The sequence below is a fragment of the Dipodomys merriami genome, unplaced genomic scaffold (assembly GCF_024711535.1).
Source record: "Dipodomys merriami isolate MVZ:Mamm:240054 unplaced genomic scaffold, mDipMer1.0.p SCAF_9, whole genome shotgun sequence".
Taxonomy (NCBI): domain Eukaryota; kingdom Metazoa; phylum Chordata; class Mammalia; order Rodentia; family Heteromyidae; genus Dipodomys; species Dipodomys merriami.
In genome coordinates this window covers 19954638-19971483 of record NW_027206512.1, presented here as the reverse complement: position 1 = coordinate 19971483, position 16846 = coordinate 19954638, and the positions used below count along the sequence as shown (strand labels likewise).

The following is a 16846-nucleotide window of genomic DNA, read 5'->3' as shown; positions in this document are numbered from 1 at the left end:
TATTAGCTTGATTAGTTAGAAAATGGCAGGAATTGTAGCTGTAACTTGTGGCGTTTGACCTATTAGTGTCTCTGCAAGATGGGCATTTTTTTGTGTGTGTGCTCTGAAGAAAGTTTGCATCAAATTGCTTACTATTTGGATGGTTTCCCAGCCTAGTAATCTGGGTAAGAACCTGAGATAGAGAGCAATTCTATACTCAAGTTCCTTTGTTCTTCCAGGCAGTGGGAAGAATGTTCATAAGTACATTGGTGACGGGAAACAGATGTGTCTGCTCAAATTGTTCCTAGACTGCTCATATACTCAGCACTTGAATATGTAGCAACAGATCCTGGGCCTGTAAATGTTTATTGTTGGTGTATGTCTTTATAGTGCTTTACCTGAAGAAATATTTCCAGTTAACTGAAATACAAATTCGAAGTCATATCCTCTTGATTATTCTTTGTTTTTTATTTTTCAGTTCATTGGTTTCCATGTCCTTCAGACTTCTTTCTTTTCCTGGTATCTTCTTCTGTAGACTCAACTTTGTTCTTGCCTTCAGTCTTCAGTCCTTCTGCAACTATCCAGTATGTATTTCACCTCCTCATGGTGCAGATCACATCTGACCTCCTTTGAGGAAGCCTTACTTTTTGCTGCTGGCCCCTGTGAGCCTTTTGCATATAACCCTGTCACCCTTGAATTATATTTCATCATGAAAGATTTTGAAGGCATCTTTCTTTTTTTTTTTTTTAATTTTTTTATTGTAAAGATACTATACAGAGGGTTACAGTTACATGAGTGAGGTAATGAGTACACTTCCTCTTGAACATTGTTACCCCCTCCATTGTTTTCCCCCTACCATCCCCTCCCTCCCTCCCTTCCCCAAGGTTCTTTTTTTTTTTTTTGATTGTGATTAAGTGATTACATAATTTCCGGAAATTCACAGTATTGTGGAATAATGATGCTCATTTAAAGTCACAAGTTCATTCTAACTTTCCTGGAGCAAATTGTATATCACAGTCTGCAATATATAACGGCATCTTTCTTTTATCTCTATGATTTATCTTCCTAATAAGACTAAAATTCCTTTAGGATCTATGCATTTCCTAGAATTCTTATCACATACTGATACGTGATATGTGTGTATGCATGTGTGTATGTGTGCATATGTGCCAGTATTGGGATTTGAATGTACACTTTACACTGATACCTCCATTTCTGTTTTTTTGTTTTTGTTTTTGTGTGTTTTGTTTTTTTGCTGGTTTTCTGGAGATTAGAGTCACCAGGTGTATGTGCTTCAGGAGCCTCAACCTCTTGAGGCTGTAAAGTCAGGCCTTCAGCTAGTCAGTGCCCTTGTCAAGTTCAGATGATGTTTAGATGAACATCATCTGCTTAGACGAGGAAATGCTTTGATAAGTCTAGAGAGATCCAATTTGCTGTGCCTTTACTATTTTCTCTTTCTCCTCCCCTGCAAACTTCCTTGAGCTCTGGTTTGACCTATATTAAATTTACACAGAAGAAATTACCTTATATACTCTGATTGACAGAATTCTAAGATGACCTCAAGATCCCACCTACCTGGAGTATGTATTCTGTATGTCCCAGAATTTGGGACCATCATAAGCTAACCACTCCTGCAATTAGGATGCTTCACTGTTAGGAGATTATTCTAGGTGTTCATCACCAGATCAGATGATCCCAGAGATCATAGATGAGGGTTACAGGGAAAGTTTCTGTTGCTGGCTTTAGAGATAGAGGTAGCCATGTAACTAGGAGCTGTTGGTGTCCTTTTGGAGCTCAGCACAGTATCTTTTGATAGCCAGTGAGGAGAGGAGGTTCTTAGTTTTGCAGCTGCATTGACTAAGATCTGCCAAGAGAGTCCAGTCTTGCTATACTTAGCCTCCTGACCTGTGGAACTGAGAACTAGTAACATGTATGTCTCAAGCCACCAAGTTTGTGATAATATTTTACATAGTAATTGACATGACTGTCTTTTTTTGTCGGCCATGGGGCTTGAACTCTGGGCCTGGGCGCTGTCCCTCAGCTCTTCAGCTCAAGGCAAGCACTCTACCACTTGAGCTACAGCGCCACTTCCGGTTTTCTGGTGGTTTATTGGAGATAGGAGTCTCACGGTCTCTCCTGCCCCGGCTGGCTTTGAACCTCGATCCTCAGATCTCAGCCTCCTGAGTAGCTAGGATTACAGGCGTGAGCCACCAGCGCCCGGGGACGTGACTGTCTTTTGTCTGTCCTAATGGTATTGTATCTAGAACTGAGATTAAGACAGAGTAAAGCTTAAAAGAGTTTGGGCTATAATTATTCAGTACTATATTTAGAACAAAGTTAAATGTAATTTGTATGCCTGTTTCCTAAGAGCACATTTCCTCTGGCTTTGGTTAATTTGGATGTAGCCCCTCAATTTTTAGTAGCTGGAAGTCTTGTGTGAACTCAAGGTAGCTGGCTTAGGAGCTAAATATGCATTGAATGTGCAGGTAAAGTGGCCAGGTTGTGACTGAGGGACAGAGTCCTGGTGTTTTGTTTATGACTGCTTTAGAACTGACTTGAGTTGTTTGTTTGTTTGATTTGAAAAGAAAAACCAAATATATATATATATAAGCAAATATAACCCCCCCCAAAACCACCCCCCCAAACAAAAACCCTAGTCATTTTAGAAAGGGACAGAAATAAATACACAGTACCTTTCAGAAAGGAAGTGGCTAATTTATATCCGGTGATTGAAATGGTAGCACAAGGAAGGAAGTGCTTCGTCCATCTTTTATTCTTTACTGATTAATATAGTTGATAAATGGAAATATGTGAATTAAGTCACATTAAGTCTCAAGTGGGAGGCACTGAGGACTGAATGCATGTCTGAGAGATAGAACAGGATATAGAAAGGTGAGGAAAACTTTTTCAGCTGATTTTCTTTAAAAGCTTGTCTGAAAAACAGCCTTGGTAAAAGCAGGGCAGGAAGGATAAAAACGATCCAATGGCCAGGCATGATGATATACACCTATAATCCCAGTACTCAGGAAGCTAAGTCAGGAAGATGGTGAATTCCAGGCCAGTTTGGAGCTTCATAGTGAGACCCAGGGCTCAAATGAAAACAATGTGATTTTCTGCTTCACAGGAGACTGAATATATCTTAAATGGAGTTATTTGAGATCCTATTGAAAAGCCAGGGGTTGGGGGTTGACATAATTGATTGACCACCATGTTTTATTCATCAACTTTCCTGGGTGGCTGTGGGCATGGGGCTTCTCATCATCTCTGTGATGGGGTATGTGGAAACAGTTGCCTTTATAAATACTTCTGGCCAGTTCGTTGGATTGCTTCCCTCCTACTCTGTCTTCCTCTGAGTACTGTGAAATTTGTGAGCAGCCCTGGAATGCACACGTGGACTTTGTCATTCCCAAGCATAAGAGTTTCTGCTGGTCAGCACTCTGTAGGTCTGTGAGGCTCTTAGAGGCATTAGTCACTCAGCTTCCAATAGAAAGACTGGTCTTTTCTTGGAAACAAGAAAATGTCTTTTTTGTTGCTGTTAATTCTTGGCATCCAGTTAGATCGAGCCTCTTGAGTGTAAATGGACTTTTTGAAAAACATTCTGTCCATAGGAAAAATATGTTCCTACTTCATTCAAGTTTTGGATGATCACACTTAGTGGGTATTTTATTAATGACCCTTCCCTCTGTTCTGAATCCAGGGTCGTAAAAAGGAACCGGGGCTCAGTTCAGTTTCAGTAATAGTGTTATACTTTTCAATACTATCTGGTACTATTTTATTTTTCAATAGTATTTTTCATCATTGGACTATGAGAAATGTCACCTGTAATGCAATGAAAATGAAACTGAAGGCATAGTCAGACCAGCCAGATACCTGAGTTCCACAGACAGACATTGCTTGGAGATGCCTGACCTTGGATGAAGAGGGATGGATGATGAGCTCTAGATGATAAAGGAAGCCCAGGAGCCAGGACTGCTCTGTGGGTGTGGGTCATGATTAGGGAACTGGACAAGGATGAGATCATCCAAGGAAATGGTGTAAAAATGAGCTGAGGATAGAGAATTATGTTCATTAATTCTTGCAACATGCCTGTAAGATAGTTAAAGTTCACAAAACTGAGTTAAATGACTTCTCCTAGATCACACAGCTAGAAGATAGCAGAAGTGCCCTTGTGAAGGCTTTACTTGTCAAGTATTCTCTACTTTGTCTACAGCCTTTGGGCTCTGGCTCGTGTCATTTTCAATGTGTCTTGGTTTTAGAAAAATTAAATATTCCTATTTATCCTGTCACATATTAGCTGTAATAAAAATTGTAGATTTACTTCAAAATAGATCTTTTATTAGCATTTATTATTGCTATTAAAATTCCCTGAATATGAAAACTTTTATTTTCTCGTATAAAAGTAGAAGGGGGCCAGATGCTCAGGAGGCTGAGATCTGAGGATCACTGTTCAAAACCAGCACAGGCAGGAAAGTCTGTGAGACTCTTATTTCCAATAAACCACTAGAAAACCGGAAGTGACACTGTGGTTCAAGTAGTAGAGAGCTAGCCTTGAGCTGAAGAGCTCAGTAGCAATGCCCAAGCCCAGAGTTTAAGCCCCACAACTGATCAAAAAACAAAAAAAAACAAAAAAACACAACAACCAGTAGAAGGGATTTTTTTTTCCTTCTGTAATAATTCAAATGTTCAGAAGCATAAGGAAAATTCCTCTACAACCCAATCATACCCAAAGAAAAGCTCTACATTTCTCTGCTTTTTCATAGGAAGCTGTTGGAGAAAGTTACTTTGAAATAGCGCTTGAAATTAGGACAGTTACCCAGTAATAATCAAGTGATCTACCTGGTTTTGTGACCTGAAGACTGATCCTTGGCCACACCTTCTCTCTGTCCAAGCTTCTGGCTGGACTGCATTGAGAAATTACTCTTTCTTCACACCAACATACAGTTTGCTAACTGTTCTTTCCCCTCTGTTTTGCTGCTAGAGTGAGACAATTCCCCTGAGGGTTTTCTTGGCTCCAGCCTTGAGATTTCATGGTATAGATGACAAGCAGAGTAGCAAATGTTGTCTAAATCATCTGTTAGGAATGTGACCCTCACTGGTAATGAGATGCTTTAGACATTTTATATTATGAAAGTTAACCCAGCTGTATTAGCTAGCCTTCAAAGCCTTTCGATTAAGTTCTTGTGATTGTGGTTTGGGTCCATGCTTTGCATTCCAATGTTTTCCCTTTTGCATGGGAGCTAAGGGCCTTTCCCATTTTTCCTCCAAGCTTCTTTTCTTTAAACGAAAATGTGAAAGCCATTCAATACTCCTTAGAGTGCAGTAGGTTCACAGTATTTGCAGATAGGATCCATGAGGGCATTTGGGTAAAACTTACTTCTTGGTATTTGTTTCCAAATACCAGAAATTCACTTGTGGTTAGTTAAGGGTGCCATGTGAGAGTCAGCACACTCTTCTGTTTGCTGCTCTGTCTCAGTGGCATATGTAACATGGAAAGAGGATCTCAAAGTAATCACTGACCAAGACAAAGAAGGGCTAAGCAACTCTCCATGTGAGTATCTTTATGGGAGCAAACAGAGAAGAGTGTGGTCTACACCTCCCTTCTTTTTATCTGCTTCCTCATCCTTTCATCTCAGCCCCTTTTAAAGTTAGACATCTGTCCCTTTTTACTTGACTCTTAATCATTCTGCCTCCTTCCATCAGGCAGTGCTGCTAGATAGCTTGTTTCATCTGAGTACATAAATCCTTACATTGACTGTACTTAAGTGCTGTCTACTATACCAGTATCTAACAATGCCTGGACCAGTAAATGTATATATCCCGTAGGCTGGTGAACTCCCATGAACACTGAGTTATTACAGGAGTTCCTAGGTTGCATAGTGCCCTGTGCTTTGTGCGGTTTGTGATGGTTTGATGAGTGTGAAGAAGTGCACCCTATGTTAATACTCTATGTGTTTAGGGATGCTGTTTCCCCACCATCAAATAAATAATTTATGCATTTGTGACTTTGCTAACACCTTCTAACACTGGACTAAGTCATCTCCATGCGTCAGGAATGCCTTGTCTTTTTACCAGCCCATTCTTAGCATTTGCCAGAGTACCTAGTACATATTGGTACTCAATAAATAGTTGCTGAAGGAATGAAAGCCTGAATAAAGATTTACTTTTCTTTTTGAGAATGTGACGAACTTATACAGATGAGCTATTTCTTAGGTTTTGTTCTGGGAACATAAATCTACCTTTTAAAAAGTCTTGTGAAAGTATGAGGATTTACCTGAAAGAAAAAAAAAATCAGGAGATTATGGGTACTTAACTACCCCCCCCCCATACCCCAGTGCTGGGGATCAAACTTAGGACTTCCTGCATGCTATGCAGGCATTCTACCCACTGGGCCACCCACCTTAGCTCCCTAATCTAAAACAACAGCTACCAGAATACCTAATTCATAATTATTGTAATTGAACAAGCAGAAAGGAAATGTTCAGGTGAAGTTTTTCACCATGTATTGACTTTCTTTAAGCAAAAGAACAGATTTGTATTTATGCATCTCTCATTTCCAGTCTCAAGAAACGTTAGAATTGGCATTAGAACCAGATACTTTGCTTAGAGGATCATTTGGTTATGTTACCTTACTTTATAGATGAAGAGACATAAGGCCTGTATTGTCTTGGATCAATATAACATATTATCTATAAACTGGAGCTGTAAGAAAATGCAATCACCATGTCCTTGTAAACAAAAATATCTATAATGGAATGCCTAAATTAGCTCAAAGTATATATTTTAAATTTGAGTTAAATTGTAATTTCTGACTTCAAAGGCAAAAATTAAGTCTTGTTTTAGAATCTTAAGCATTTTTTTAATTTTTGCAGTTCTGGGGCTTGAACTCAAGTCCTAATTCTTGCCTGGTTTGTGTTGTACCACTTGAGCTGTGCCTGGAGCTCTTAATTTGTTTTAATTAGGCAATTAAAACATCACCTTGTGTTCTCTTACTTTAGATAGGCAAAGGCTGTCAGCTACCTACCACATCTAATATCGAAACCCTTTAGTTTTAAAAGAAAAGCAATGGGAGATCACTTTGAGTATAAGGAATAGAATCCATCTTGGCACTTGAAGCTTATTGATTTCAAGAGTCTGGGCTGGATTAAAATAGAAGCAAAAGTGAAGATGGAGAATCCAGCATGGTTTCCAGGCCTAGAGGATGTTGATGCTGTTAAACTGCTGATTTTGCAAACAGGAATGTGATTCTGTAGTTTTTCTTCCAGCTTGGTAAAAGAGTTTCCTGTTTGAAGGTGGATTTTCTTCATGCCCTCCTCCTTTTTTTTTTTTTTTTTTTTTAAATTTATTTTTTTCTCAGTTCTTCCCTTTGTGATTTTTAGTTTCTTGTTTAGTCTAAAGTGCCCAAAGGCAATACTGAAACTCCTAATTTATTTCAGATTTTGAAGTCATGGTTGTCTTCTGCTTAGTTTAGGGGAAGGCATTAGTAAATGCAACCCTGTCAAGAGCTACTTTTTTTTTTCTTTTTTTAAACTGGTGGCAGAACAAGGAGAAAAAAGCAAGTAGGGAACCAAGCTGGGATTCAAACCCATAGGCCTGTTAAACTCCAAGATTTTTGCCCTCCTTCTCTGGTTAAAAGTAAGACTGAAGCCAGGCGCTGGTGACTCAGGCACCATTGATTCACATCTGTAATCCTAGCTACTCAGGAGGCTGAGATCTGAGGATCCAGGTTCAAAGCTAGTCTGGGCAGGAAAGTCTGTGAGACTCTTATTTCCAATTAACCACCAGAAAACCAGAAGTGTCACAGTGGCCCAAGTGGTAGAGCACTCGCCTTGAGCTGAAGAGCTCAGGGACAGTGCCCAAGCCCAGAGTTCAAGCCCCACAACTGACCAAAAAAAAAAAATAAAAAATAAAAAAACAAAACGAAGACTGTGGGTTGTAGAAGGTATTTTACAAATAGTACTCAGAATGTAGCTGTTGCCATACATACTTAGATAATTTGGGTTATAATCGTCTCAGTAACCAAGTCCTCTGGACATTCTGTGACCATAAATTTCAGGTGTCCATTCATAGTGCGAGGACCATTTGAGCATAGATAACTTTTAGCTAGAAGGCTTCTGAGAGATGCGGTCTTGTGCACTGGTAAATTTGAGAGCTCAGCCTACCTACAGGTGCTCCTGCTTTTCTGTAGCCAGGGGCTACTTCTCCTTATGTCTTCTGATAAGTCATGGCATTTATTACTTTTATTTCTATAGTAGTATTACATTTAGTATATCCTGTCTCTCTGTGATGTTGTAAAATGTACTAGGGAGGGGCATAGTATTTAACAAAAACAACATTTTAAATTCCTCAGTGTTTTTGGTAGTATGTTTGTTTTTGTGCCAATACTGGGGCTTAAAGGCAGGGCCTTGGCAGGGGCTTAAAGGCAGGCTTGGTTTTATCTGCTCAAGGCTGGTGCTCTACCATTTGAGTCTCAGATCCACTTCTGGCTTTTTCCTGGGTTAATTGGAGAAAAGAGTCTCATGGATTTGTCTTCCTGGGCTGGCTTCAAAACTTGATCCTCAGATCTTTTCCTCCTGAGTACATAGGATTACAAGTATAAGCAACCAGGACCCAGTTTTTCCAGTTCTGGGGCTTGAACTCAGGGCCTGGGCACTGTCCCTGAGCTTCTTTGCTTGTGGCTAGCCCTCTACCACTTGAGCCACAGAGCCACTTCTGGCTTTTTTCTGTTTATGTGGTACTGAGAAATCGAACCCAGGGCTTCATGCACACAGGCCTTAGTAGTATTTTTGAATTAAAAAATAATTATTATATCCATAATGAGAAGTTCTAAAAAGAGAAAAATGAAATGGTCAAATTAAAAATCTTGTATCTGAGTTTAGTCATAACTCTTTTGAGATGGAAGTGGGCTATAGCAATCATCTAATAACAAATCCTTACCAGATAGATTAGCATACAGAGTGCATTATCAATTATGGTCTTATGCTTACTGACTATGGCTTTGTATTGGCACTTTTGTTTTAAAAGTGGTTAGAACTAAACCTGCTATTACAGGCTTCATGTGCCATTGCTGCAGAAATCAAAGTCTGGTGTCAACATTACCAGGACTAGTGCATATATCCTTGGATTTCTAATTCTAATTCTTAATTTCCACTTTTTAGTATTGCCCAAGAATTAGGTTTAGAGAATAGTTTCTCCTTCTGTTAACATTGGACTTTTGACTTTTTTTTTTCTGGTAGTGGGGCTTGAACTCTGGGCCTGGGTGCTGCCACTGAGCTCTTTAGGTCAAGGCTAGCACTCTACCACTTGAGCTACAGCACCACTTCCGGTTTTCTGGTAGCTAATTGGAGATAAGAGTCTCACAGACTTTCCTGCTCAGGCTGGCTTTGAACCTCGATCCTCAGATCTCAGCCTCCTGAGTAGCTAGGATTACAGGTATGAGCTACCATTGGACTTTTGTAGCAGCCCAAAGCATTGTTGCTTGTCCTGGACTAATTGATCAGCCTCTTAGATCTTTGATAGCAGTGACTAAGAAGACTGGCCTCTGGATGCTGGCTACCTGTATTCACATTTCTGCCCTTCAGGCTGAGCAAGTTATTGAACTTCTGTGCCTCTACTTTGCAAGTTGAGGTTGGGTAATAGTAACTACTGCATACAATTGTTAAGCGAGGTAATTTAGTTAATTTATGTTTAATTAATTTAGCATTCTGGGTTATTGGAAATGGCCAGTAGCTCTTAGCTATTATTACCATAGAAGACCAAATAGTTTGAGACACTTTTAATCAATCAGGATTTTTTTTTCTATTGGCAAGGAGAACATTCATTGATTTCTTAGTAAAGATAAGTTGGGAGGTAAAAATATCAATGGGAACTGGAAGGTTGGGATATAAGGCATTTCCAGTAAGAAAAAATAGTGTGTCATTATTCTGTGATGGGAAGTCACCTGGCTTGTCCCCGTCACAGGAAGTGATTCAATTTAGCTGCGTTGTCAGGTATCAGATGTTCCTTCTGAAGAAGCAGGAAATTTCAAAAGAAATGGAGACATGGATGGTTTCAGAGACCTGAGGTTTCAGGCCAGTGAATTTGGATGGGAGTTGTAAGCTGGGAGGGAGGATTTGAGGGTGTTATGATTAAGGAAGGGAGACTGTTAGAGGAAAGAGGTTAAAGACTGGAGTTGGTGGTGGCAGGAGGATGATCTCAAACTTAGGTAAGCATAAACTCCATCCACAGAATAGGGAATTCTAGAGAAGAATGAGTCTGGCATAGAAATAAAACACTGGAACTCAAACGAAGAATTCAGTATTGGAGGTAAAACTGGGGAGTCATTTCCAGGTGTGTGATGAGTTAGTGATGTAAAATAGTCAGTTCTTTGAATTGAGGCTTTAGACCTAAAAGAGACCCTGCATTCTTTTGGATAGTGACAGCTAAGGCAAGTGTCATAAAATGCTGGGTGTAGAAATTCAGTTCAATTGATGTGTGTGAGTCACCAGGTAGGTTGCTCAGAGCTGCCTTCATTTCCTCCAGTACCGTCTGGTCTTTCAGCTTGCTCATGCACCAGAGGAAACTGCCTATTTCTTTTTTGCCTTCCATGCACTGATGAACAGAGACTCCTATGTATATATGCATGCATGCATACATCTGGGGCTTGAACTTAGGGCCTCCTGCTAGTGACTCTCCTTTAATACTGCATAGAAAATTAGGTTCAAATTATGAAATCTAAAAACTGCATTATAAAAAATATTTTATAAGACAGGGACTTCAAAGGCATAACTTTAAATTTCCAAAAATTTCAAGACCGAAATGTTTTATAACCCTTCATTTTGTGTGTGGTTTTCAATGGGTATAAAAATACTCCATGGGTATGTGGGTGGTTTCTCATGTTTTGGAAAACGGTGAGAATTTGAGATGCTGAGCTGTGGATTCTGGGATGAGAACTATAATTACTTACTGATTCTTTCCTAGGATTGGCTCATGGGTGGATATCTGGTATCTAGAGACCCAGCGATCCAGAATCCACAGCAATAACCTCGCCTGTTACACGGGAAACTAAAGGAATTATGTGATAGGGAGGGGATGTAGTCAGTAGTATATGGTCCTCCTATGCCTGTTCTCCTTGCCCTTGGCTCTCTTGACTATACAGGTCTGTGATGCGGCCTAAGTGAAGGTTGGTGCAATGGCTTCTGCTAGCCTGAGACACCGCAGCCACTGTGCAGCTGCGATGGAAACAGTTCTAAATATAACCTAGGGCTCGCTTCAGATCCTCCTCCCCCAAGCTTAGTGATGTGGTATAAACACCCTAAAAATACCTGTTGTCTGAACCTTTGAGGTATCTGAAGAGGAAGGGGGCAGGTGTGAGGGTCGGGACCAGAAGAAATTGGAGGTATTCAGAGACTTGTCTTCCCACCAGGACTGCTGCTCATTATGCAGCTTCCTGAAGCTGCTCAGTCAGCTGCCCGCCATGCTGTCCTGCTCAAGGAGTCATAGTCACTGTTGGCAGATTTCAAGCAAACTATTCATAGACTTGACATCTGTTGTCTGTCCCATTGACCTCAAACCTACAGCTGTCACCATGGTATTTGGACAGTTGGGTTAGTTTGATTTCACATAAATCGGAATTTTTAGAGTTGGTATAGGCTTTAGGCAATCTATTGTATATAAATTCATTAAAGCCACAGCATTTATTATGAGCCTCCTTCCCCCCTCCCACCTTTTTGTGGACTTGAACTCCAGGGCCTTGCATTTTTGCTTAGCATTTTTGCTCAAGGCTAGTGCTCTACTACTCTACTACTTGAGCTACATCTCCATGTCTGGCATTTTGCTGGTTAAATGAGGATAAGAATCTTATGGAGCTTTCTGCCGGGGATGGCTTTGAACCACTATCCTTAGATCTCAAGGCCTTCTGAATATTGCAGGCCTCAGCCATTAATGCCTGGCTTAAAGTCAGATTTTTATAGCTATTGTAGCCATCAAAATTTGAAAATGGAGTCTCTTTCATTGATTATTAAATTATTCTTAATTTCACAGTATAAAAATAGGATAACAAAAATGCAACTTGTAAAATTGTTAACATAAGTGATCTTGTGCAAAATTTTTCTTTTTCATTAAAAAAAAACGGAATTGTGAAGCTTGTTTCCACACTAAAAACTTGAGTGTTTTTAATTTCATTGAAATTAGTTGACCACGTAGCCACAGCACCAGGAATCTTCCTGGAGAAGGCATTTAGTGTGTTCTCTGGAACAGCAAACCATCCATGGTATTGTAATATGAGGAGCACAAGTGAGCTCTGTTTTCCCAGGAGAAAAAGGCTTCAGGGAAGAATTCTAACACCAATAAGATATGCTCACAGTTGCTCTGAGCTCAAGCAGTCAGTGCCATTGGATAAAGTGGCAAAGGCCCCAAATATAAAGTAACTACCTAAGCCCCGCCTCCATGCCTGTTCTGAGAGGGTTCTGTGCTTGCAGAGCCTATGCTAGGAGCTGTGCAGATGAAGGCAAAGAAGCCTCACTATCTTCACAGTAAATGGATGAGATGGAACCAGTTTGTGTGCTGAGAAAGTTTAAATATGTTGCATTATGGTGGTGGCAACATTGCATTAATTGTAAGGAGTATATATGCTCCACTGTGAGCTTCTCAAAGCTCTTTTATGTATCTGGAAGAGTGTTTGCTTGTTTATGTGTAAAAAAAAAACCAGTTTTTTCTGAATAATGCAAACTATCAAATTGGTATGTGTGTGTGTGTGTGTGTGTGTGTGTGTGTGTGTGTGTGTGTGTGTGTGTGTGTGTTGCTGAATGCAAATATGAAGTAGTCACTTCTCAAGTTCATATTTCCTGAGATCAGTATACTTAAGACATGAAATAGAACTGTGGGAGGGAGAGGTGATTTTGTAGGAAGGGTGTGGCTTTGGAGTTGGGAGTACCCTGAATTGTGAAGAATCTAAGGAGGTATCTGTGGGCACTTAGAGAGTCCATGTCTAGAGGAGAGGAAGAAGCCAAGTGCTAGTGGTGCATGCCAACCTGGGCAGGAAAGTCCTTGACTCTTTATCTCCAGTTAGTGAGTAAAAGCTGGAAATGGAACTGTGGCTCCAGTGATAAGGCACAGCCTTGAGCAATAAAGCTAAAGGACAACACATATGCCCTGAGTTCAAGACCCATACTGGTACCCACCCCTGCCCCCACAAAAAAGTAAAAAGGAGAGGAAGGGAAAGGTTTCATCCATAATGTGGTATGACACTGAGCATTCATACTTCTCACCTCTCAAATGTTTCTCTAAAATTCCAGAATGAAGAGCTTCGAAACTTGTCTCTTTCTGGCCATGTTGGATTTGATAGTCTCCCTGACCAGCTGGTCAACAAGTCCACTTCTCAAGGATTCTGTTTCAACATCCTATGTGTAGGTAAGTGAGCTATCTCTGGTTGTCTAGCCTTAGATCAGTGTCTAAGGTAAGTGTCAGATGTGCATATGCAGGGAAATATGGAAATGACATTGTTCCTCTTCAGTGAAGCAAGACAGTAATGCTGGCTTTACATATGTGACGGTTTTGTAAAGCATCAGATGGGATATATGATATGTGAGGTTTTGGTATTATTCAAATTAGTACTTTTATTTAGGTTGCCTGGTCAATCAACTGGCCAGTTTAATATTCACTTTTGGCAAGGAGAAGAACTTGGACCTTACCTAGCCTATAGGAAGTTGAAAGAATCACTGAGATGCCTGTAGCAAACACTGAAAAGCCTCTTAAGAATTCATTTGTAGGGTCTCTGATTATATAGAACAATAGAAATCTACTAAAACCTTTTCTGAAGGTATATGTCTCCAGTGAGTAAAATCAAAAAGGACTTTGACTACTTAGAAAAAACTTGTGATATTTAAAACCTTTGTTCTTCTAGGCTGGTGGTGTGGCTTCAGTGGTAGAAGAGTTGTCTAGCAAGTGCGAAGCCTTGGGTTCAATCCTTAGTCCTAGAAGCAAACCCCAAATCGACATTTATGCTTATAGGGCACAAGACAATCTAAAGTTCTTTTTTATGTCTGAAATAAATTGGCCTCCTTACATCAGAATCTAAACTTGACTGTAGCTGGTAGACAGCAAAGTCTGAAGGGATAGGGCTGATTTGATTCACCAGTGTCATATTTATGCCCTTTAAATGTGCCACTGTAGTCTGAGCCTCTGACCTATAGGTTAACTCTCCTGTTACTTTGAAGAAATGTCCCTGGATTACAGAGATGGTTTAGGTCTGGGCAAAGTGGCTCACATCTCCAATACTATTTCCTTAAGAGGCTGAGATTGAGGATCATGGTTTGAAATCAGCCCAGGCAAACAAATCTGAGAAACTCTTACCTCTCATTAACCAACCAAAAGCCAAAAGTGGAGTTAGAGCTTAAGTGGTAGAGTGCCAGACTTGAATGAAAAAGCAAGAGTACAGGACCTTGAGTTCCAACCCCAGTAGATGAGAGAGAGAGAAGGAGAGGGACAGGGAGAGAGGGAGAGAGAGAGAATGCTAGAATGAACTTAGTTTGTTGCCATGGTCCTCTTTGCATATCCTTTGAGATATACCACAGCAATTCTCTATCTGGCCAAGTGGACCACCTTGCTTCTACACTCAACAAGATGTGTTAGATTTCTTTCCAAATAAGATAAAGTGAATTTAGAAAGGGTGTTTCAATGTAAGAAGCACCATTGGCTTACTTTTTAGTAATAGCAGTTGGGGGAGCAGATGTTTTCCTTTTTTCAAAAACTTAAGAAATTGAATGCATTGTAGCCTGTGTGCTAGGCGTAGGAAAGCCTGTGAAGTAGAAAGTCACAGTTGGCTGGCACACTGGATGGACCAGCCTGCTCTCTGGCACTATGTTTCCAGCACTGGATAAGACAACGACTTCAGAGACACAGCCTGAGCAGCCAACTCTCCCCTTTTCTCACATGAAAGCCTTTTAAAATTCAGCAGGGCATCTCTGGAGTAGGCAGCTCGTTCCACAGAGTGGCATAAATGAGTTTTCTTTGGTACATGCTCATTGCAGAGCTGGGCAGTTTTTCATTAGCATAGCAATTTGTTGGCTTTTTATTGAAAAGGATGCTGAATTGTAATCATAGGCTAATTACTGTTCTGGCTGGTCTTCTAAAGCTTCCTCAACTCTGTCTCCAAATTTGGCTTCCCAACCATATCTGGTTATTATGTCTTGGCTACTGAACAGTAGTGGAATTGGGCTTGCTGGGTAGGCTGGGTCTAGCCAAAGCATGGTGTGCAGTGACTGAGTAGCTGGTCCTCATATTGAATAGCACAGTTCTGATGCTGATTGGAATTCCTCATCAGTCCATCTGTACTGCCCTTTGAGATTTCTAAAGCAGACACTATTATGATTCTTCTTAGTAGGTAATAATACCATGATTCTTAAATGCTTATTCTGCTTTCATTCTTAAATACATTTAAGATTAGTTTATTGATTAATTAATCTAATACATGCTGGCTTTTAAAAGTGTCAAGGTCTCCTCCTTTTACTTCCCAGTCCTGTTTCTATTTCTGAGAGAACACAGGATCCTTTTAGAAGCTTTTGACATCTTTGTCCAGAAAAGAATTCTGTCTGGTAGCTTATAACAATACTAGTGTTTTATCTTCTGCTTGTGATGTCAGCATGGTCTTCAGGGTCATATCTCTTTCAGGAACTTTGGGGCAGGGAAGAGAAACAGTCCTTGCTTTTGTATCTTTTAGAGGCCTGTAGGCTCCTGGGTCCTTCCCTCTGTCTTCAATGTAATGTGGCATCTCTGACTGTTCTTATATTGGGAAAAATTTCACAGACAATTGCAAAACTCAAGTTTAAACTCAAGATTATATCTACCTCCAACATGCACTGACAAGGAAATACATTGAACTGTGGAGGCCAACTGGCTCCCTGGGGACAGAGAGTGTTCTCAGGGTGCTGTCTCTGGCTCTTGATCCCACTTGCTTCCGTCAAGCCTCACATTTGGGCTTTTGCCTATTAGCAGCAGTTTCCTAGCAGTTAACAGCTTACTGACCCTCAGGGAAGGAAAAAGACATTCCTCATATACCAAACTGAACGTCATAGGATTCCTGAGACTGACCAGGACTAGGTCACATGCCTAGCATTATTATCTGAGAGATGGGGGTCAGGACTCCAAAATACTCAGGGCTCCCTATAGAGAAAGATGTTACAATGAGACAAAAAGCTCTCTCATTCTTTTTTTAAAATGTGTTTTTTACACAGATGAGACCATTTTTTTTTCTTGTGTGTTTCTTTTCTTTTCTTTTCTTTTTTTTTCCTTCTAACTCCATACAAAGTCCTGAATATCTTGCTGTGCAAGTATCTTCAACCCTCTAGGTTTTCTGTAACTTTGGAGATTGCTGTGGTTTCCACATGATGTAACTCCTGAATTTACTTCTTGGGAGATTACTCACTGGTGGGATTGAAAGGTCATAGGACATTTGAGATTGGGGCCTTAGAGTTGGCAGGAGGTTCATAGATCACTTTCTTCAGGGGTCATGGTAATTCTCATAAGCTCCTGAGTCTGTTCTTTTGAGAAAATTATTATAAAAGAACAAGCCTTTGGGGGGGAGGGGGGAGGCTGGGAAGGGATGTGAAGGGTAAACAAAGGAGGAGGCTGCAATGCTTGGTAAGAAATGTACGCATTATCCTGCCCATGTAATTGTAACTCCTCTGTATAGTATGTTCACAAATAAATAAAATAAAATTAAAAAAAAAAAAAAAGAACAAGCCTGGGCCAGTGGCTCACGCCTGTAATCCTAGCTACTCAGGAGGCTGAGATCTGAAGATTGCAGTTCAAAGTCAGCCCAGGGAAGAAAGTCAGTGAGACTCTTCTCTCCAACTAACCACCAGAAAACCAGAAGTGGAGCTATGGCTCAAAG

General features: G+C 40.3%; 1 protein-coding gene across 9 annotated transcripts in view; it reads left to right on the top strand.

The window, feature by feature from the left end:
- Nucleotides 1-16846, top strand: part of Septin11 (septin 11) — a 93858-nt gene that overhangs the window by 36178 nt on the left and 40834 nt on the right. For all 9 annotated transcript variants that reach the window (XR_011369996.1, XM_070012730.1, XM_070012728.1 and 6 more), the window contains exon 2: nt 13251-13365. Coding sequence is in view for 8 of the 9 variants with exons in the window: in XM_070012730.1 (XP_069868831.1) it covers nt 13251-13365 (115 nt within the window). In the remaining variant the exon portion in view is untranslated. The remainder of the gene's footprint in view (nt 1-13250; nt 13366-16846) is intronic.